Source organism: Drosophila busckii, chromosome 2L (genome assembly GCF_011750605.1).
Source record: "Drosophila busckii strain San Diego stock center, stock number 13000-0081.31 chromosome 2L, ASM1175060v1, whole genome shotgun sequence".
NCBI lineage: Eukaryota > Metazoa > Arthropoda > Insecta > Diptera > Drosophilidae > Drosophila > Drosophila busckii.
In genome coordinates, this window is record NC_046604.1 from 5432100 (window position 1) to 5453548 (window position 21449).

General features: G+C 35.0%; 6 protein-coding genes across 7 annotated transcripts; 3 read left to right on the forward strand and 3 right to left on the reverse strand.

The window, feature by feature from the left end:
- Window positions 1-573: 573 nt before the first annotated feature.
- LOC108607815 (transcriptional regulator ATRX) lies at window positions 574-7634 on the reverse strand. Its single transcript, XM_017998866.2, has 20 exons — window positions 7561-7634; window positions 6308-7484; window positions 6083-6248; window positions 5156-5968; window positions 4929-5098; window positions 4664-4857; window positions 4469-4606; window positions 4157-4413; window positions 3998-4090; window positions 3890-3940; window positions 3614-3831; window positions 3454-3548; window positions 3088-3395; window positions 2907-3028; window positions 2642-2847; window positions 2551-2578; window positions 2428-2494; window positions 1076-2373; window positions 824-1015; window positions 574-740 (listed from the first exon to the last, which is right to left on the reverse strand). Exons 2-20 carry the CDS (start codon window positions 7474-7476, stop codon window positions 662-664), a joined length of 5664 nt encoding a protein of 1887 aa, XP_017854355.2. The 5' UTR covers window positions 7477-7484; window positions 7561-7634; the 3' UTR covers window positions 574-661.
- Window positions 7635-7820: 186 nt separating this feature from the next.
- On the forward strand, window positions 7821-8454 carry LOC108596398. The gene is made up of 2 exons (XM_017982084.2): window positions 7821-8244; window positions 8306-8454. The coding sequence occupies exons 1-2, from the start codon at window positions 7918-7920 to the stop codon at window positions 8426-8428; spliced, it is 450 nt and encodes a 149-aa protein (XP_017837573.1). The 5' UTR covers window positions 7821-7917; the 3' UTR covers window positions 8429-8454.
- Window positions 8455-8476: 22 nt separating this feature from the next.
- On the reverse strand, window positions 8477-10631 carry LOC108596390 (repressor of RNA polymerase III transcription MAF1 homolog). The gene is made up of 4 exons (XM_017982072.2): window positions 9521-10631; window positions 9203-9449; window positions 8868-9145; window positions 8477-8808 (listed from the first exon to the last, which is right to left on the reverse strand). Exons 1-4 carry the CDS (start codon window positions 9619-9621, stop codon window positions 8757-8759), a joined length of 678 nt encoding a protein of 225 aa, XP_017837561.1. The 5' UTR covers window positions 9622-10631; the 3' UTR covers window positions 8477-8756.
- Window positions 10632-11055: 424 nt separating this feature from the next.
- Window positions 11056-13582, forward strand: LOC108599497 (mitogen-activated protein kinase ERK-A). Its single transcript, XM_017986360.1, has 8 exons — window positions 11056-11131; window positions 11382-11567; window positions 12169-12295; window positions 12354-12464; window positions 12526-12660; window positions 12727-13011; window positions 13075-13263; window positions 13327-13582. Exons 2-8 carry the CDS (start codon window positions 11410-11412, stop codon window positions 13450-13452), a joined length of 1131 nt encoding a protein of 376 aa, XP_017841849.1. The 5' UTR covers window positions 11056-11131; window positions 11382-11409; the 3' UTR covers window positions 13453-13582.
- Window positions 13583-15112: 1530 nt separating this feature from the next.
- Window positions 15113-18203, reverse strand: LOC108596759 (coiled-coil domain-containing protein 40). The gene is made up of 6 exons (XM_017982844.2): window positions 17322-18203; window positions 17120-17262; window positions 16497-17056; window positions 16300-16444; window positions 16025-16233; window positions 15113-15958 (listed from the first exon to the last, which is right to left on the reverse strand). Exons 1-6 carry the CDS (start codon window positions 18134-18136, stop codon window positions 15155-15157), a joined length of 2676 nt encoding a protein of 891 aa, XP_017838333.1. The 5' UTR covers window positions 18137-18203; the 3' UTR covers window positions 15113-15154.
- A 347-nt stretch (window positions 18204-18550) lies between these two features.
- On the forward strand, window positions 18551-21182 carry LOC108598932 (maker471). 2 transcript variants are annotated; one of them, XM_017985700.2, is made up of 4 exons: window positions 18551-18607; window positions 19180-19547; window positions 19611-19789; window positions 19846-21182. In XM_017985700.2, the coding sequence occupies exons 2-4, from the start codon at window positions 19191-19193 to the stop codon at window positions 21071-21073; spliced, it is 1764 nt and encodes a 587-aa protein (XP_017841189.1). In that variant the 5' UTR covers window positions 18551-18607; window positions 19180-19190; the 3' UTR covers window positions 21074-21182. The 2 variants fall into 2 exon arrangements, with proteins under 2 accessions (XP_017841189.1, XP_017841197.1); XM_017985708.2 differs by having other exon boundaries at window positions 19180-19502.
- The last annotated feature ends 267 nt before the right edge of the window (window positions 21183-21449 follow it).

The window sequence follows — 21449 nt, forward strand, 5'->3', positions numbered from 1 at the left end:
TTGGTTGATTAATATTACACTGTGGCATCCGGCTGAATGACTTTTGTTACATAAACTTAATAAACACTTATTCAAGTTACCGGTCTTGTATATAAGTATACTTATATACAAGCATATGTGTGAATTTATTTATATTTTATTTTTAATTTGTTTGCACTCTGCGTGTCCTGCTAGCTCAACATTTCATTCGTTCAAACCACAGCTCTGCTTTTTCAACGAACACATGTCTGTATGTACACTTTGACTGATGTAGAGATGGTCGACGCATCCAACTATAAACATAAAATTTGTATAAAAATCATCTTGTTTGTTCACACCCGCTGCGATTCTATATACAACTGGCACCTCGGACGCGTTGACGAAGACTGACACAAGTATCAGCAGCAGCTTTCGCAAGCGACTCCCCGGAGCGAAGATGCGTGCTGCGCGCAGCATCTGCGCAGATGCTGCGTCGCAGCTAAGCTTTAGTATAACAGTATCGAAAGCTTTAGGCATCAACAGCTGCTCCATGGGCAGTCAACGAATGAAGCGTGCGCTTAGCTCAACGTAATTAAATTATTGAAAATTGTTTTTTAAAATTCATTTAATTGAGGATGCGTACATAGTATTTGCTAAAACCTAAAACTACACTTTATTTACATAGACATTGACTGCAGCTAGTTTATTGATATTTAGTCCTTTTCACATTAAAACTTAGGGCATCCGTCGTACGCTTGCTGACCACTTTCTGTCCGAGTTCTCTGGAATGACAAAACACAAGTGCATTATAGTAAAGATAAGTCCAGCAAGGATAATTATAATCAAGTTAAATGTCAGAACTCACACCGCCAAGTTGATATCCACAGTTTTATTAACATTTTGTCGTGTCAAGTCATTCCACGCCGGAGCAGGTGTCCGCAGGGCCGTCGCTGGGTTAGGAACTTTGCCCGCAAGTTGCGTCGGTGTCATTGATCGATAATTAGTCAAATCGACATTATTCTTGGCGCTTGAATCAACCGAGCCTCCAGCGAATTTCCTGGGAATAGTAAGTGACATTTTATTTCTTTTCTGCTTGGTTAATGTTTCTGCAACGGACTTCGTAGCTGATACAGGCGATAATGCAGGCATAGACTTCTCCACGGCTGTGATGCTTTTCGTCATTAATGCAGGCAAACTTTCAACGGATTTTATTGTAGGAAAAGTATCTTTCGGCTGTTTAGCAACATTTGCAGTTGATTTGGCTGTTGGTGATGAACGTGGCTTGGTGCTTTCGGCAATCGTGTTGACGGCAGTTAAGGATATGCTTGGTGGCATTTCGGTTAGCTGCTTGGTAATGCTACTGGTGCCTGGTGGACTGGTTGTAGGTATTATTTGCATTTCAGTGTTACTTTTGAGATAATCCTTTGATAGGCCTGAGGCACGATTAGCATTAAAGGCTGCTGGAAAGTTTATAATGGGGCTCTTGGTAGATTTGGCATTGCGTTCCTCTTCACTTGGATTACTCTCCTTTACGGCATTACGCTGTTTAACGGACTGTGCTGTCAACTTCTTCAGAGCTGTGGTATTTTTAGCTGAGCTAGAGATTGACGATGAGGTCAGATCGATCGAACCGGTAATTGGTGCCGAAGATTTTGCCAAGGACAATGGATTCCTCGACAACGAAGCTTCTGTAGCTGCTGTTGGCTTTGTTAGATCAACTGAGGTTACAACTGGCGCCGTAGTCGTTGTAGTAGTTGCTCGAAATTCTGGAGTTGTTGTGGACCGCTGTACATTGCTTTGCTCGTTGGATTTTCCTCTTTTATCCTTCTTACTAGCATCCATATTGTCCAGAGTTTTTTCATACAACGCGTTTGACAATGACTGTATTTTTGCCTGCAAATCCTGAGCGGAGGCTGGAGGTGGAGGTGGAACCGGAGCGCCGTATGCCTGCGCTGAATAATTCAACAAACCTGCCAGCGGGTTTTCAAGCAGTTGCTTATACTGTCCCAGAGTAGACATCACATTATTTGTGCTAGTGCTTGCCGAAGAGATCGCTTGTGCCTGAGATTCTGCAGTGAGTGAATGATGAAGTTGTGACAGCGCCAAGGGATTGTTGCGCAGCTGAGTATCAAATAGACCAAAGTCCCTTGGAAGTGATTTGGCATTTTGTGAGTTTGACATGTTGGGCATAAGCGGAGGAGTGGGTACCATGCGATTCATGTTGGGCGCATTGAGGACGCCAAAAGGATTTGGCGTAAAGCTGGGATCATTCAAAACGGAGTTCATTTCAGGATAACGCAGCGAAGAATACTTTTGATACAGATTTAAAGTGTCTAAATAATTTGGATTCATGCCGTAATTATACCCCGGCATTAACGATGCAGATTGTAGACTGTAGTTAAGTAGAGTTTGCATCTGTAAAAGAATCATATTTAAAATTTACTTCAAATTGTGCAAGGTATTTCTCACATCAAGACTTGGCACCCCACCCATATGAGCATATGGGTTCTTCAAAGGAAAGGCAGGATTCAAAACCCTAAAACAAAAGTAAAATCAATTATTTACTCAAGATTTGGCATTAAAACAACTTACTTATCCACATTTACACCCTCTTGTTGAGCTAATTGAATGGACAATAAATATTTAAAGTAGATAATTACAGAGTTAGGCACAAATTACATACCTAAATTCATTTGTAATTCTCTCTCGTATGTGTCCCATGCATCAGCCTTTTCCTGCTCACTCAGCTCCTGTTCCACTTTATTTTCTAACAGAGTATCGTGCTCATGATATTTATAAACCAGCTCAGACTGACGCAATAAATGCGCTAATATTGTATCTTTGGGTAGCAGGGGCATTGGTCTTTCAGATTGCTGTGGATGCGTTAAGCTAAGAACAAAATTAAAGTTTATAGCTAGAATAAAATTGCAGGTAATTGAATTTCTTACGTATAGAGCTCAGCTAATTCTGCCATATTATAATGCCTGTCAATCTGCTGCTCATCGACAACTCTGAAGCTCATTGCTTGCTTTGTCACAGAGCGAGAATAAACCTTCTCCTCCATCGTACCCTGAAAACATATAAAATAAAATTAAGCGCAATAAAATCGTATACAAATATAAGTCTTACCATTGCTATTAAACGATATATATAACAGTTCTTCTTTTGGCCCAATCGAAATATACGAAATATATTTTGTTGATCGTTTGAGGGATTCCATGAAGTATCCAGAATTATAACTCTGTTGGCACCGGTTAGATTAATACCCTGCCCTCCAGCTTTGGCAGATATTAAAAATACACGCGCTCGTCTGTTCGCTTCACTGTTGAAGCGCTTGATCATTTCATGGCGTATATTTTTAGCTGTTTTGCCATCGAGCCTATAATAATCCTGCCCACTTATCCAAGTATTGGATTGTTTTGTTGCGTTTGGTATATCTGCAAATAAACAGTGATTAATAAAATGTAAAAGGAAATTTGAAAACAATAAGCTTACGTATGTGTTGCAATATTTCGGGATCATTTTCTGTGATTTTTTTGAAAAAGTATTCAACTACATTTAGCACGGCAACAAAGGCAGAAAAGATCAAGCTAAAATAAAAAGTGTTTAGTTTAGTTAAAACCAAACGCTCAACAGATTTGTACAATAGCCTTACCATTTTTCACCTTTTTCTTCGCACATGCGTAGAATGGAGAACATTACACGCAGCTTGTTACTTGGCATAATGGTTTCCAGATCCTTTTTTGAAAGATATTTGCGCCACCAATCGTTAGTCACTGATATAAGTCCAGTTTGGCTATCGTAAATATCATCCGGCTGATCATCGTCAGAATGCGGAAGTCCAGGCCTTTTGTTATCTTTTTTATTCTTTAGCTGAAACGGTAAGACAAATTTAGAATCACTTACTAAATTTCAAGTGTGGCACACTTACCATATTCGCATTTTTCCAAGCATCCTCTAAGACTTTGGGATGTGTCCATATCTGTGCAATAATATCAGGTTAAGCAAATGTTCAGCCAATCTCAAGCTCTATAAATACCTTTCTTAGCACTGTGTAATCTGTTATTAGACTTTTTCCCCGACTATCTCCTCGGCTTGCTATGGCTTCCAGAATATATTCGTAAAGTGTGTTCTAAAAGTTTAAAATTGCATATTTTAAAACTTCCATTGCTTCTACGCTAATGTTTGTTTCACTTACCTGCACTCCTGACATTGGAATAAAAAGCACGTATTCGAATTTTTGTGGCAAAAATGTCTGAAGTAGCTCTGCCTCTTTTCTCTGTACGAATTTGGATAGTTTTTTGTGTAAAACATAGGATCTTTGCTTCATAACTGTAATATCCTTCTTGCTTGAGTCCTTGTGCTGTCCATTTTTAATTGGATTGGCATACAAATTGGCAAACTCCTTTTCTGTGCCAAGGAACAATGGTTTTATAAAATTAACCATGCTGTAATCTAAAAATAAACAATGATTCATTAATAAATTTAAATATCATATATAAGCACATACATTCTTTAAGATTATTTTGAATTGGCGTTCCGGTGAGAATAATGCGCTTTGGTGTTTTTATTTTGGCAACAGCAAGGCTTATAGCAGATTTACTATTCTTTATAATGTGCCCCTCATCGCAAACAACAAGATCAGCACCTGAAATAATATTGTGATTAAAATACATACAACAGAATATAGTTCAAATGGAATTACCAGGCTGTAGCAAGAACTTGTTAACTTTATCTCGTATTGATTCCAGTTTTGAAGGATTTAAGTTGCCACGATTCTTATACGAGTGATAAAACACAAGAGATCGGAAAGCTTCATAGCCAACCAACAAGCAACCTGGTTTGCCTGGGGACGATAACGACCATTCCTCGATAAGCCGCAGCTTATCTGAAATATCGCTAGAAAAAATAATCACATACACGTGTTATTATTATGCCCATGTAATAGTTTTTATAAAACAAAAACTTACGAACAGTCCGGAAAAACGCAAACTTTGATGGGAGTTTTCTTTTTTAATGGACCCAACCAGCGATTCACCTCATCAGCCCAATTCATCACAGTACTCTTTGGACAGAGTACTAACACTTTCGTAGTGTTTAGCTCCTTGTATGATATTACCGTGTGTAGCAGCGCAATTAACTAAATACACAAGGATATTAAACTAGGTTGCACTTAATTGTGACATAAGTATATTACCTGCAGTGTCTTGCCAAGACCCATACAGTGAGCCAAGATGCAACCAGATCCAGAGTTCTTCTTTGCATGATCAATTCCAGCATAACAAGAGTCGTACATAAACTTGACGCCATCCTTTTGATGCGGCTTCAAAAGCTTTACCAAATGCTCATCAACTTCAATAAATGTTTTCGTGCTCTCAATATAATCAAGTACAAAAGCCCCTTTTTTGGCCTTTGGTAGATTATTTTTTATAGCCTTAGCAACCATTGAGTGATTTTTTTCAAGCCTGCGTATTCGATCAGTTTCAGATTTTTGAGCAACTCTCGTCTCACTAGCCAGCTGATCCATGCGAAGCATTGGCTTTATAATTCTCGTTTTCTCCTCTACTGGTTCAGGATCTGCGTCTGATAATTCACTTTCAGAGCTAAGAACAATTTCTTCATTTTGATTGCGTCTTTCTGCCTCCGCCAAAAGTTTTTCAAAGGACTTTTTAGATTTTTTTGGAGCACTCAAACTCGTTTTAAATTCATCGCTTGCATCAAGACTATCAGAGTCTTTGCTAATTATTCCAACCTCAGATTTGTTGTCTTTTGTGTCATTCAGCTCATCATCCTTTGGATCATCATCGTTGTCACATTTGAAGACTTCCAGAAATTTATCAACAACATCCTTAGTAGTTTCATTATCTGTGGAGCAGTCTTCCTTAGACAGATTGTAATCACTTTGGTCAGAGAGCCCCGAATCACTGTTTGAATCGTCCAATAATTGTTTCTTTATTTGCTCATTGAAACGTGAGAGATACTGATTTTCCGTTATGAACTCATCATCACTCTGAAAGTTTAGATTGATATATTAAACAGGCCAACAAATGTATTCGAATTGCTATATTATATACCCTTTCCACAAAATATTTTAAATATATCTGCAGCATACATACATACTCACTTGTTTGAAACTATTTTCGCTGTCATACATTTCCATATCGTCGTTTAACTCATTGAGAATATTATCATTTTTTTTACTTAACACTTTTGGTAAACTCTTATCCTTCGGTTTGACGCTTGGTTTGGTTTGGCCATAGCGTTTATTCAAGCCATTCAGGTTTGTAAGTCTAAAAATTGAGAGCAGTTTATCAACATGATTTTAATTACGAACATGAACATCCAATACCTATCAATTTCCTTATCCGTGTTATCACCAGATGAGCATGAGTTTGAATCCTGTTTTTCAGCATCTTCATAGTCGCTGGAAATTTGGCGAAACTTTTGATTTGTCATTTCCAGCTTTATATATTTGGACAAATCGATGCCATCATTATAATCGTATTCTTTCTTTAAATTCTCAGTAACAGTGTTACGGTCTCGTAACGCAGAAATACTACTCTCTGCAGATGAATCTCTTTTATCCGATTCCCCATAGCTATCCGAACAATCTCCATCTGAGGAACCCGATGAATCTAAGAGATTACGTTTCGCTTTGTGGTTAATTCTTCGTCTTTTACGCAGAAAACTTTTTGAATGCGTTTGCATAGACTGATCCACTGTGTCTTGAATATTGGCGATTTTCTTAAGTTTTTGAATTTTATCAAGAATAAAGCTTTTAAATTCATTCTCAGATTTCGTTGCTTTCAAGTTACATTCATTGCAAAGTTCTTTTGCAAAATTAATTGTATCCACAAGAAGTGTATTTGCAACAGTATTGTTATCGTTGATATTCTTATAGAGACTTTCAAAATATTCATCATTGGTATCAGCCTCTAATGGCTCTGAGCAGTTCTCTGGTAGAATTACGTTATTGCCTTGAGATAGGCATTCAGCAAGAAGAGCTTCCTCCATTCCCTTATCGCTAAACTCCAACTGCAGCTCTTTAATGCTATTTATCGTACTATCTATAAAGTTGGAAACATTCGCTGGCACAGTTTCGTGTACGGATCTATTTGAAACAATGTGACTCAAGAGTATATCCTTAACGCTATCCAAGCCGCATGGGCTTGGCACAACTTCTTGTGATGTATAATTGTGATCATTTAATGCATCTGAAACTTCCGATACGTTGGAGTCCATAAATTGCTCTTCGTCATTTTCTTGAAGCTCACACATTTCTCCTATTGCATTTAAATTATTACTTTGATAAAACTCTTCCACGATGTCCATACTTGAGCCGAGATCAAGTTGACAAATCTGCTCCTCTGGCAAGTGCAAATATGATGCCTCTGTTATTTTTTCCGGCTCAAAAGTTATTTCGCTTTTAATAGACTGGTCCATATAAAATAACTCATGATCCTCCAGTGACTCGTCTAAGCGCTCCTCTCGCACATCAATTTCCGCTTCAATATCCATGTTAATTCCTGGAAAAAATAGCAAAAACACCTTAGGCTTGTATGTTTACATACGTTTTGCATGTATTTGCAAAACAATACATACCTTCTTTTCTTAGCACGGTGCAATAAATTATATAACAAGCATATACACAGTATTTAATAAATGCTAAAACTAAACATAATTATAATTAAAGACCACTGTAATTCAACTTTAAATATTATCAACACAAAATGTGTTCTAAATAAAAACACTTTACTATGATTGTTGATTTTAGAGATGGACTTTTGACTCAATTAGAAATTGACTAATTTTTCTTATCGATAGTTATTTTAGATATCGAGTAGAAGGCGAGAATATACATATATAATAATATCAACAAGCAGCAGACATATGGCTCCCGAATAACCAACAAAAGAGCAAAATCCAAACAAATTGTGTATAATTACGTTGCCAAACAACATGAAGCCAGAGAAAACGCATAGGAAAAAAGCAAGCACTGTTCGACGTTGTCCTCCGCGGAGAATACCAAAATCAGTTCTAACGAGGACCATTGAAATACTGGATGATTCTAGTGATGAATTTTGGTTAAACAAAAACTCTTCGTGTGCTCCGCCAATTAATTATGAAGCAAGCCTTGAAGAAAAGCATTCCGACACATACAAGAAACTGAATTTGGCTCGCAATTGTTTACTAACAAGAGACTGGCAAAACTTGGCCAAACTGCTTACTTCTAATCTCTTCGGCAGCACTGTGGTTCAAAAGTGTTCAATACCCATTTTTTCAGAAGTAAGTGTATATCATTCCCATTATCTCAGCTAAAACTAATATCACTTTATTCGTTCAACAGTATGCTTCTATCACATTGACACTATTGGATCCAGAACTGTTAACTAAGCTCCATCAAGCAATGCAAGCAGCAGCGCCGCAAGCCACAAAAAACTTAAAAGCAAATGTTACCCAAACAGAGTAAACCACATAGATCATAAGAAAATTCAAACATTTATCAGTTAGTATGTACCTATTTTTAATTTCATAGCGAATTACAATTCATATTGTTTTGAATAAAATACTTGATTAAACATTAAACGTGTACCTACTTTTACTGTTCTTAAGTAGATACATACAAGGTGATGCGTGTTGAGAATTGTATGCAAAAAAAAATTAATTTAAGGTGTTTGTTCTTAGTACAAATCATACACCGAAAGTGCGTTACTAATGCTAACGCAAATATTAAGAATAGGAATAAAAAAAAGTCAGAGCAAATGACAAATGTTTGTGTGAAGACAATCCTTCTCTGATTAATAGTCTTCTTCCATTGAAAAATCTGAAGTTTCCCCAGCATAAAGCGAGCTGCAAAAAGAGATTTAAGATTAAACAAGAGTAGGTGCAATAGTGTTATTAAAGCTTACTTAACGGCACGGCTGGTAAAGAAAACAATGCGTTTGAGCTTCTTGTTATAAAAGAAATAGTTGAATGACCATAGGCAACCGGGCTCGCCAAAGGGATCAGAGCTTAGGTCCGGATTATAGCTGTATATGTCGCATTCTGATAGGTTGACCTCGTCATCCACGGCTGACCATAATGGTTGACGTAAAACCTGATATTGATCACCAGCCAAAGCTGATAAATTTGAGTGAACAGAATTCATCACCCACTGCAAGGATGGTTCCTTGCTAAACTCATGCGACTGCAAATGAATAAAAAGTTATACTATATGCTGTCACATATTATGTCACATGCTTACCTTAGCTTCCGAAAAATCATAATCGGGCTCAAATGAAGCATTTAATGTAGCAATCAAGTAAAACAATGTTTTGCGAGAGATTGTGTCGCAAAGAATGACCCCCTCATCACCCGACTGGCTGTTGTTGCGATGAAAATTGGGCGAAAAGTCCGACAATGTCTGCGGGGGAGACAAGGCCTGCAAATCGTGACCGTGTGTCTCAGCTGTGAAGCGCTTATACAACGTCTTCTCAGCAGCAACCATTTTGCTATAAAAATAAAAATTTCATATTATATAAATTGAAAAGCTTTTTCTCTATGTGTATAGTATATATCGTACCATGAGTAGCTTTCGATGCGTCCAAAAATTGTGATGCCACCTGTCTGGATGGACAGTGCATTGTTAATGGCCTCGAAGCGTGAGCTCTCCAGCAGCTTCATGATTGGATTGATCAAGACGACTCTCGGTTGCCAAGAATATATCTCAAAGTGCAAGAGAACGTACGAGTTGGTCTACGCAGGTGACTGGACAACGAAACTTGAGTATGTTCGTGAAGAAACAGGATGACTATGAAGAAATTAGGCACAGCACGGTCTTATCGGCGTTTTAATTATTCTTTGTTGACTGGCTATTAATCCATGCATGGCCCAGAAAGGAATCGTATGATGGACTTTGAAGTTTCTAAACATGGTACTCGGATGCACTGCTATTCTCTTTTTTACCGCTACTCTCTTTTGTATGATGTTGATGTAAATTTGTTGTCTGCACAGATTCATTAACATTACACTCACACAAATTTTTCCGTTCAATTTAGTTTTACCACTGGCTCTATTAGTGATGATTCACTGTTGTTTGTTATTAGCGTTTGCTTTGTTTGTTTAATATTCTTGGGTTGTATAACTTTGTATTTTTTCTTTAATTATACACACAACAATAAATGTGTGTATGTACTATATATGTGCGTTTACGCTTGTTGTTTCACGTATGTATGCTTGTATACTGTGACCTTCGTATAAAGGAATATACGGAAATAAAAATGGCGTCTATAGTACAACTGGCTCGACGTTATTTTCTTTATTCTTTTGCAAAAGCGCAGATAAACTCTTTTTTTACCGAATGTTCAACACTCGCTCACTTAGAAATGTTCAGAATCCATTGATCGAGACATATTTAATGTGTATTTATTTTCATTTGTTTCCCAATAACTTTGCAAATACAATTTCTACATATGTACATATGTATATGTATGTATGTATAGGTGTGCGTTTTTATTTAGATCACAAGCTCCAAGATATAAATTTGTATATATGTACGTGCGTATGCGCGACTATTAACTTTTCCACTTTTTATATAACTGAGTTGGGCGCGACACCGATATTTTATAATAGCACAGCAATTCTAGTTATTGATTTCGACGGAACGCGAACACACTTGCAGCTCGTAACTTTGGATTTTTATTTTATATTAAAAAAAACCTATCGATGTGTGTATCGATGTAACGAGCAGCAGCAAAAAGCATCGATTGTTCATTGAACAATGAATGAACTAGTTAGTTCAGCCGGTCTATAAATAGAGGTGAATATTTTTTAAGTTTTAAACTGTACACTGGAATTGGCAATTAAAATACAATTTTTGGAATGTACGCAAAGGATATTAAATATTAGTTTTTGAAAATTCATATATGATATCTGAGCACCGTACCGGCTCTTGCTTGTCTATCTGGGTAAGAATAAGTACCATTGTTTCAGAAATCGATTCTTTTTAAAAATCGATATGTTCGTTATTACCCATCACTAAGTGTGCACCTATCTAGTATATATATGTATATATGTATGTATATCCATACATTTATGAGTCGCACTCGTGAAGACAATTTTTTAAAATACAAAGTGTTAAATATTAAGCTTGTTTTATCGAAAGTTATCCACTTGAATTTAATATAAAAAAAATGTAATTACCGTTTTGAATATTAAAATACATTTGCAAGCGTCAATGCCAAAGATAATAAACTGGGCCTGAACTGAAAGCAACGGGTGTTGTCCCTTGATAATAGATACATTTTTCATTATTATAAGTTTGTGTAAATTGAAGTATTTGTCACATAATTTGAACTAATTAAACAAACACTATTGCTAAGTGCATGTACGTGCGTGTGTGTGAAAGTGCTATGTTTTAAAAATGCAATAAATCCCTGACACAGTTTCAGATTATAAATTCCTGTACATAAAATGGCGGAGGGTAATGCTGGAGTTAGTACCGAGGGTGCTGCCGCTTTGGCTGCTGCCCCACATCCTAATGCTGAAGTAATAAGAGGACAGATATTCGAAGTCGGTCCAAGATACAGGAAATTGGCTTATATTGGAGAGGGTGCATATGGCATGGTGGTGTAAGTATATCGAATAAATAAATTTGCATAATAATGCTAAAGCTATAGGCGTAAAAATTTATTAGTAATTATATTAAAGAATCAAAACAATGTCCACATACATATATTTCATAAGTACTTTATGTAGAGGCTCATATACAATCAACATGTAGACTCATATACAATCTACCTATATCAGCCAAATCTCCCCGCTATTACTGATAAAAGCGGTTTCTTTAGTTGTGTATAAATGGGTTTGTTATCTAATTTACATACTTATAATGGCAAATTGTTCTGGCTATTTCATAAAAATAAAAAACTGATATTTAATAATTGAAAGGACCGTAACTGTATCAGTTAAAAAAGAGAACAAATACAACTATTTTTATACAAACAAATTAAAGCTTTAAAATGATTCATGCAGGTTGAGAAATAATAAAAATTAAAGCTAATTTAAACACTATGAGTGAGTAAACCTCATTTAAATTTGCTATGACGGATGACAAAAGAAAGCACTTATTTATTAAAGAAAGATACAACAAATTTTCCTATTCTTGAGTTCAAAAATGTTTGAATTATAGTGTACATTAAATTTATAAAAAAAAAAATTGAATCTTTATAGCTCTGCCGACGACACGTTGACGAACCAAAGAGTTGCTATCAAAAAAATTTCTCCGTTTGAGCACCAAACTTATTGCCAACGAACTCTACGAGAGATAACCATTCTCACCAGATTTAAACATGAAAACGTAATTTAATTCTTGCAATTTATTTTGTTTCATGTTTAATAATATATATTGTTTTTAGATTATTGATATACGAGATATCTTACGAGTAGATAGCATAGAACAAATGAGGGATGTATATATTGTACAATGCCTAATGGAGACTGATCTGTATAAACTTCTTAAAACACAGGTAAACACATATTCATACATTTTAAAAATTATAGTCTAACTAAACTAAATTTCTTTTGCAGAGGCTGAGTAATGATCATATCTGTTACTTCTTGTATCAGATTTTACGAGGACTAAAGTATATTCATTCGGCAAACGTTTTACATCGAGACCTCAAGCCCAGCAACCTTCTGCTTAATAAAACGTGCGATTTAAAAGTAAGTTCCATCCACCCAGACGACATAAAATATTATGTTATTATAATTTTATTTCCAAATTTATAGATTTGCGACTTTGGCTTGGCACGCATTGCTGATCCTGAGCATGATCACACTGGATTTTTAACGGAATATGTGGCCACTCGATGGTACCGTGCTCCAGAAATAATGCTGAATTCCAAAGGATATACTAAATCAATTGATATCTGGTCTGTTGGTTGCATTTTGGCTGAAATGTTAAGCAATCGACCAATATTTCCCGGAAAACATTACCTGGATCAACTTAACCACATTCTCGGTGTTCTAGGATCACCATCACAGGAAGATTTAGAATGTATAATAAATGAAAAGGCAAGAAACGCAGCCATATTTAAGATCTTTCAACTTATTAATTTTAATGTTTGTTTATTGCAGGCACGAAATTATTTAGAGTCTTTGCCTTTTAAACCGAATGTGCCATGGTCAAGGCTATTTCCCAATGCGGATCCTCTAGCCTTAGATTTACTCGGAAAGATGTTAACATTTAACCCGCACAAAAGAATTGCCGTGGAAGACGCCCTCGCACATCCCTACTTAGAGCAGTATTACGATCCCGGTGATGAGGTAATTGCAAATGAATATTTACTTCTCCGTTCTATATAAAATATTTTATTTTTCACTATATAGCCCGTTGCAGAGGTACCTTTTCGCATAAATATGGAAAATGATGATATTTCACGGGATGCATTGAAATCGTTAATTTTTGATGAGACCTTAAAGTTTAAAGAACGACAACCAGAACAGGCGCTTTAAGAATAATTGTCAACAAATAAAAAGCTAAATTTTTAACTTCTCGTTTTCTTTTTGATTTATTCAAGTAAACCCTTGGCCATATATTGTGATTTTTAAGTGAAATATATTCCTTTGCGAAGTTAATTTTACATCTCCCACAGTATCAGTATCAGTGCTCTAGAGCTTATGTAATTTATTTAATTTTAGTTATTTAAAATATCCTCAAACTTAGTTTAATACCATTCAAAATTGTTTATACAATTGAAAGTGTTTAACAATATAAAAATTGCATACTTACACATATGTAAGCATTTACGGATACTATTTGTTCAATGTGTGTATGTGTGCATTTAAATATTCACAATTATTAAAATAAGAATAACATGTTTCTCACTTCACACGTTAACTATATTTGTCATATTCTACCTAAACGTTTCTTACTCACTAATATGTCATAAGAAAACAAATTCAAAACAAACATTTTTTTCTCAAATTTCTTGTCATACAAATTTATATAGAATACTTGATATATCGGTATGGATGTTAAAAAGAAAACAAAACACAAACCAAAAGTCATTTGTCTACTAATGTGTAAACAAAAATGACTCAAAACTGCATTTGTTGATATGAGAATGAATATTTACTGAAGGAATGAAAGTGTTTGCATTCTCGTGCGTCATATAGAATTGTATTTAACTGATACGTGTGTTGACGTACATTAATCTTTATCTAATAGTAAAATCTGAAATTTAATGTCAAACATAATTTATCATTGAACTATGTTTATTGGAGTGTTGAATCAAATTAAACATATGTATTTAGCAAATAATTTAAAATTTTATGTATGTATGTGGTGTTTGGTATGTGCAAAACTTACAAAAAAAATTTCTCATTTAATCAATGTTCACCGTTATAAATTCATATACACTAAATACTTATTGATGTATGGTTACTACGGTTTTTAGTGATAAATCAAAGTTATCTTTTAATACATATACATGCATGCATATAACTGAAATTTAAAATCTACATACAATGTTCTTAAATATGTGTATTTCAACTTATAGTTTTGCCGCGAAAATAATTACATACTATATTTGGAATTGTGAACTTTTTACTAAAGTCGACTCAAAAAACATTTTTAATTAACATACATATTATACAGGCTTCCAATAAGAATTTAACTCGAATTAATGTAATATTAGTAAATTACTCACTAATATAAAACAATGAATGTTTGTTTTGTCATTACACTAAAAACTCTAATAATAGTCAAAGTAATTCAATTTTATTGGAATTTGTGCTGATCTCTAAATGGGTTTAATGTCGACCTTAGATTTATATTTCTAATTTTTAATACATACACTGATGTTTTTTCTTGAAAATAAATTTTATAAAAGCAAATTATAACTTGCTCACATAATAATTGATTATTAATTACAACTACATATAGTATATAAAAATGTCAAAAAAAAATATGTATGAACTTTTAGTTAGAAAAGTGCAAGTAATTGCCAAAATACATTCCAATTTTTATAAATGTATATATGTAGGTACGTGTATGTATTAAATACAAGTTATATCTTCATTAAAGTGCACTACTACTCATTTACCAAGGCTATCGTACAATTAATTCTAAACCACAATGGGCAGCCCAAAGAAAATAATATATGGAAAAGTATGTAAGGCTTTTCATCCATGCTTTTATTTAATTATAATCGAGTTACTCTCTCAAAATGTGAACCACTTTTGTAAAGAAATTCTTTTTATCAGGATAGTCAGCTGTTAAGGTTTGCACTATTTCCATCAATGTGTCGTTCATTTCGATTTGGTTTTGCAACTGCAGTTGCATACTGCTCTCCGAGCGCAATGGCTTCTGCTGGCTTTTGGACACGCTGAGTCTTCGGAATGCTTTGGCGCGGGTCTGTCTGCGAACTATCTGCTCCAAATTGGCGTGTTTCAAAAGCGTTGCCTCCTCAATTTGTGCGCATATGGACTCCTCCTTATCTGTGACTTGCTTAAGATCAATTTGAATTTTTCGAAGTATATAAACCATGCGCTCAATATTGCTTATGTCATCTACTAAACGCTTATCTGATAAAAAGTTTATTTCGTTTTGTACAGACTTTGCTTTGTTGCGAAGCTCATCCAGTTTCACTTGGGCCTGTGAAGAGTTCTTAAGCTTTTTCTTTTTCGCATCCACATGCTCCTTGACGGTTGCGCTTACAAAAATTTGCTCCCGATGCATTACACAATGCTCCAGGTCCTGCACTAGCTTTTCTTGAGCACGCTTTAATTGATTAAAGCGTATGTTCATTCTATGTATTTCTATTTTCATAGCGCCAATTTCACCATTCAAAGACTTTTCGGTCTTTGTCCAATTTATTGTCTCCTCAATCAACTTGTGTTTGGTTTCCCAGGACAAAGCCTCTCGATGACTATCCAATACGAAATCTTTATTAAGTTCAATTTCATTTTGTAATTCACCAATTTCTTTCTCCAATCTTAGCGTATCGACTTCAGTGTCCTAAAGTACATAAAAGAAAATAGTCAATAAGATTGTCAATGGCATTCTCAGTCTTCTATAACGCACCTTGAGCTTCTGACTTAGATCAAATTGCTCATGCTCATATTCACTCTCCTCGATCTCATGGTTTTTGCGTTTAGTATAAATTTTTTCATTGAGCAATTCCAATTTTGATGTAAATTTTTGAATATCCAGCCTTAAATCTTTGGTCTTGCTTTCTGCTATTTCTAGCTCCTGTTCCACTTTCAACGATTTTTGCTTGATGATTGATAGCTCTGTAAAACAATTAATATTAAATGCATACATTTTCTGTCAGTTTAAAAAACAAAAATTGAACTTACGCTTCCGTGTTACTTGTATTTCATTAAGTTGATCACTTCGTTTATGAGTCAAATTGACAAAATGATTTTGAAGCATAATCCAGAATTGTTGATGCTCTCTAATTTGATGCTCTCCAACCATAATTTGTTTTTCAATTTGTTTCATCTGAAAATATTGATATTATCAAATAAGATAACTTTTTAACCTTAACTTTTACCTTAATTTCAGTTGGATTCATGCCATCTTCTCCGAAGGCATTTTGAATCTCTTCAACTTGGGCGTTCAGTTTTTCGAGTTTGTTCATCTTAACGTCGATTTGGGCTTGCATTTTTTTCAAGTCGTTATCCAAATTGTTAGATTTATCTTCAGCCTTATCCAGATTGTTTTTAATCTTATCGTTGTCTTTCTTAATTTTGAATAAAGTGCTACGAAGTTTTTCCACATCAAGCATAGCCATTCCCAATTGATTTTGCACTTTGGACAATGATAAATCCACAACTCGACGCTGCTCTTGAGCCTTATTCAATAATTTCAAACGATAAGCGCTGGCTTTGTCCGTTATAAGCTGGTCTTGTGCCAAATTAAGGATAGCTTCTTCAGTGCGAAACTTTTTTAGATGGTTTTTATCTAGCACATGGTCTAGTCGACGTATCTCTGTCGATATCTTGGTACCCTCGCGCGTGGCTTCTTGCAAATCAGCTTCCGTTTGTGCCAAAAAGTCCGGTAATTCATCAAGTTTTGTCTGCAAGCCCATAACATTTTCCATCTCGCGTTGACCTATATGTTTTTAATATATATATATAATAAATATGCTAAAAATATTGGGCATAATTTACATACAATCACGACTCAAGCTACTCATACTATCTGCCAATCGCTGTTTAAAAGATTCCAGTTTTTTATTGAGTTCTAGCTCTCTTGATATTTGCTTCTTAACAGCGTCTATGCCATTAGAATTGAGCTTTATCGACTCCCTTTGCTTGCTGAGGATAAAGTTTCAAAAATACAATTGAAAGATAAAAAATATATATTTTCTGTTTACCCTATGTTATCCTGAACTTGAAATAATATCTTGTCCCTTAGCTGGATCGCTATTATAACTTCACTCCAGGCTTGAATCAAGCGCTTATGCTCATTTTGCAAGGCTTCCAGATCTGTGTTGGCGTCTGCAATGCTCATGTTTAGCACATTCACCACATCCTTGATAGAAATTTCATCATCGCAAATTGACTGTAGTTCGGCCTCTTTCTTTTTCACTTCCATATCAAGCCGATAATACATTATGTCAGATTTTCTTTTCTCCTCCGATAGTTGTTTTTGTAGCTGTGCATCCCTGCTTACAATACGCTTTGCATTCTTAACTTCGTCCTCAACATCGTAAGCCCATTTTTTGATATTAGATCGTAGACTTTGTAGGTCTTCTAGTTCCATCATTCGATTATGATATAATGTCTTTTGAGTTCTTGTAAATTTAATTTTCTCGTCATATTCTTTCTTTAATTGTGCCACAACAGTTTCTTCTTTTTGCCGCTTATCAATGTGCTCATCTATTTGGGTAGATATCTCTTTAATTTGTTGTTCTTGGAATGAAATTTTATTTTGCATATCATATAATGCCAGGCCCTGTTCCTCCCGCAGTTCTTCCTTTACCTTTACTTGGTATTTTATATCAGTAATCTCATTTTGTAACTTGTTTTTTGTACGCAAAAGATGCTCCTTTAAGGATTGTTGAAACTTTCGCAAGAGCGGGTGATCTGGTGGCAAAATTCCCATTAACTCCGGCTCCAAAGCTGGCTCAGGAGCCTGCTCCGATATATTTGCAAAGTCACATGATTCAAAATCTTCACTATCATCCATCCTGTCCTAAAATATATATTATTCTTAATAGTCGATCTCAGTATTTAAATATATTAGCTGTTACTTGTGTTTTATATGTCTCTTGCTTGACAAAAATAACAAGTGAGCATGGGGTTGCTATGAGTTACAATAAGTCCCCACATTATTTACAATTAGGTTGCAATCGATATCAACAATAACTCACTAGTTAGACTCAATCTATTTAACTTAAATGTATGTATGTATATATACATTTGAACAATTCAATATAATTTAACCAACAGGTAGCTTCATTTCGATAAATAATAATGAGAATCTCAATTACAGTGGAAACATCAAAGCTCAATTGAGTTGTCGATAGCTGCATAGAACTATCGATTTCCCAAATATATACAGTGTAAAACCGCGCATGCGCATTTAAAAAAAACTATTGCAACCGAACGTTTGTGAATTGTGTTGCGGTCGAATCGAATACTTAACGTATTAATACGGGTAAATTAATTGTATTATTTGTATAAATAAATTAATAATTTCAATTATGTTAGTTGTGTATTATCAGTTGTTGAAAACTTAAAAAGTTTTGCATGAATTATTGAGCTATTTAGAAATTTATAGCAAATGTGTATACCTAAAAGAGCATGCTTATTTTCTATTTATATAAGCCAGTGCAACTTCTTTCAATTCAATTTAGCATTTCATTATGGAAACTATTTATTTATCAAACATGGAGAGAGTTTTTGTGAAAATAAAATATAATTACTTGGTTTGATTTGCTTATTTTGTACACATGCATTTATGTACACATACGGTTAATAATTATATACATATATATATGTATGTATTTATATGCGTGTAGATATACATATATGCTGAGGCCGCTAAATGTCAACAGGCGTATATACATATATGTATATATTCAAAGACAAATATGAGAAGTGTGAATAGATATATACAACTCACAATAAGTATAAACATACAAATACGCTTTGTAGGATTCTGCGATTGTTTAGATATTGAATTATTGTTGTTTTTAATTTGCGAGATCAAACATTTACTCTTTTTAGATTATTAAACTATGGACAACATGGGCATTTCCACGGAGCCCAGTTTTCTTGAAGTCGAGCTCCCACAAACACTCTTGGAATCGCCATCAACATCAACATTTCTACCAGATGAAGAAGCTTCCATTTGTCCGCTGCTATCCAATAGCAGTATTTTAGGACCAGCTTCCTTATCGCATCCACTAAATCCGAATCATAATGGAAGTGACATTACATCGTGTAACATTAGCAATACTGACTGCAAGGCGGAGACAAGCTCATCGGACAGTAGCACTGGCATTGCAATGGATGCCTTGGACAGTACATCAACGAATCTCTTTAATAAGGTGAACTATCATCATTTGCAAAACAATAATCTTACAGCCAATCAGGTATACCAATTAAACTATATGCTGTAGTAAATATATTTTTGATAAACTATTATTGTATTTTAGGACTCCAGCAGCTGCTTAAAGGGAAACAGAAATCAATCGAAAGAAGCTCCTTTATTTGTATCTTGGAATTGGCCACTTATAAGGAAATGTACCTTTTTCGTTTTTATATCTGGCATTCTGGGAATGTGCTCTATAATTGTTGCTCAAATAGCCACTATGCCAAAGCATTGTAATCCTAAGTAAGTAAATGATGTTCCAAATTTTTGAAATAGTAAATCATGTTTTTTCTTATCAGATCTGCTTGGTATCGTGGAAGAGTGTTCTATGAGATAAATCCAGTCTACTATCAAGATTCAAATAATGATGGGAAGGGCGATATTGTTGGCATTATAAACAGCGTTCAACATTTATCCGAGTTGGGCATATCAGCAGTACGACTCAATTCCATATTTGTTGGACATGATCATAGCACCGACCTTAATGCGTCATTTATAGATGCTATTAGACCAGAGCTCGGAGACTTTGAAGACGTTCAAAAGCTAACCCAACTTTTGCATTCGCACAATATGACTTTGCTATTAGATTTGCCATTGCAACGTTTGATTTCTGGTAAGCCTATGGATGAGGTTTTTGAACAAGTCACAAAGGGCTTACTCTACTGGAGTGGTCATGGCGTGGATGGCTTTTATCTAAAGGGCCTGGAATCTTTAGCGCATAACCCGGCACTGCCAAAATATTTTGCAACTTGGAAAAATATTGTAGGCAAGGATAAGGTGCTGATTGTTGATCAATCTGTGCTTAAGCATAAGACGAGCTCAGAGCGCACACATCTGTTTTCGAATATTGATTTAATAAATATGGATTTGAGCATTGAAAATGGCACTCAGAGATTAAAGGAGCACATAAAGCATGCATTAACAGAAATGCCACTCAGCGAAGATAGTGCTTGGGTACACTGGTCCATTAAAGCTCCGACCCCCAATGTGGGCAGCATGGATATATATAATACGAAACAAATACTCGCCACAACGCTTATGCAATTGTTTTTACCCGGTACACCGAATATTTTGTATGCCAATGAAGTGGAAATTGCCCAAAAGAAAGAATTTAATCACGAGACTCATCTTAAGCATCAGAAATGGTTGCATGAATCACACAATTATACAAATGCTCACTCTACAGAATCTCGCAATCTACAGGTGATTGAACAAATGATAGCCCTGCGTCAGCTGTCACCTTCGTTATACAAGAACTATGTTTGCAAGGCAAATGATAAAAGGCCAAATACTCAAGTACTACCTCATAGCAACGCCGATATTTTGATTATAACACGCAATTACCCGCGGAGAAACTCATTTGTCTCAATTACAAATTTCGGCGGCCAGCAATTGGCTTTAGATTTAAATTCACATTTTTACAGTGGAGATCGTATGCTGCTTCCCGAGGGTCAGACTCGGAAAATATATTTTAAACAATTTGTAATTAATGCGTTCGAAACAATTATTGTTAAATTGGACAAGTAGACACAGTTGCTCAATACAATTTCAGTTTTGTTGAAATAGCTTCCAAGGAGACAAAAACTATTTGTTAATACATTTGTATAAAATGTATAAAAATAAGCAATAAATAAAAGCATAGTATAAAAATCAAATCAATTCGTTTATTATTCGAGTAAATTTTGAGATTATCTGTTTTGTTTGTTTGACGCTCTTGTATTAAAATGCCCAGTCAATTTATAATTGTCTTTTATTTTGATTCAGGACGCAATTCTTATACAAATTTGATTCAGGACACAATTATAATACCAATTATTTTAAAATTTACACATCCAATAATGTCACTCGCGCTTATATCATTTTTAAAAATGAGAGTATTATTTACTTATCAAAATATTCAAGA

Excerpts from the sequence above, each read along its gene's own strand:
- LOC108607815 (XM_017998866.2), bottom strand. The coding sequence starts at position 7,476 with ATGGATATTGAAGCGGAAATTGATGTGCGAGAGGAGCGCTTAGACGAG. Across the intron at positions 3,832-3,889 it reads CTTGGAAAAATGCGAATATG|CTAAAGAATAAAAAAGATAA; the intron begins GTAAGTGTGCCA and ends TTACCGTTTCAG. Across the intron at positions 2,495-2,550 it reads GAGGGTGTAAATGTGGATAA|GGTTTTGAATCCTGCCTTTC; the intron begins GTAAGTTGTTTT and ends CTTTTGTTTTAG.
- LOC108596398 (XM_017982084.2), top strand. The coding sequence starts at position 7,918 with ATGAAGCCAGAGAAAACGCATAGGAAAAAAGCAAGCACTGTTCGACGT. Across the intron at positions 8,245-8,305 it reads CAATACCCATTTTTTCAGAA|TATGCTTCTATCACATTGAC; the intron begins GTAAGTGTATAT and ends TTCGTTCAACAG.
- LOC108596390 (XM_017982072.2), bottom strand. The coding sequence starts at position 9,621 with ATGAAGCTGCTGGAGAGCTCACGCTTCGAGGCCATTAACAATGCACTG. Across the intron at positions 9,450-9,520 it reads CGCATCGAAAGCTACTCATG|CAAAATGGTTGCTGCTGAGA; the intron begins GTACGATATATA and ends TTATTTTTATAG. Across the intron at positions 8,809-8,867 it reads TTTACCAGCCGTGCCGTTAA|CTCGCTTTATGCTGGGGAAA; the intron begins GTAAGCTTTAAT and ends CTCTTTTTGCAG.
- LOC108599497 (XM_017986360.1), top strand. The coding sequence starts at position 11,410 with ATGGCGGAGGGTAATGCTGGAGTTAGTACCGAGGGTGCTGCCGCTTTG. Across the intron at positions 11,568-12,168 it reads GGTGCATATGGCATGGTGGT|CTCTGCCGACGACACGTTGA; the intron begins GTAAGTATATCG and ends GAATCTTTATAG. Across the intron at positions 12,465-12,525 it reads ATAAACTTCTTAAAACACAG|AGGCTGAGTAATGATCATAT; the intron begins GTAAACACATAT and ends TTTCTTTTGCAG.
- LOC108596759 (XM_017982844.2), bottom strand. The coding sequence starts at position 18,136 with ATGGATGATAGTGAAGATTTTGAATCATGTGACTTTGCAAATATATCG. Across the intron at positions 16,445-16,496 it reads TGAATCCAACTGAAATTAAG|ATGAAACAAATTGAAAAACA; the intron begins GTAAAAGTTAAG and ends CAATATTTTCAG. Across the intron at positions 15,959-16,024 it reads ATCTAAGTCAGAAGCTCAAG|GACACTGAAGTCGATACGCT; the intron begins GTGCGTTATAGA and ends TATGTACTTTAG.
- LOC108598932 (XM_017985700.2), top strand. The coding sequence starts at position 19,191 with ATGGACAACATGGGCATTTCCACGGAGCCCAGTTTTCTTGAAGTCGAG. Across the intron at positions 19,548-19,610 it reads ATAATCTTACAGCCAATCAG|GACTCCAGCAGCTGCTTAAA; the intron begins GTATACCAATTA and ends ATTGTATTTTAG. Across the intron at positions 19,790-19,845 it reads CCAAAGCATTGTAATCCTAA|ATCTGCTTGGTATCGTGGAA; the intron begins GTAAGTAAATGA and ends TTTTCTTATCAG.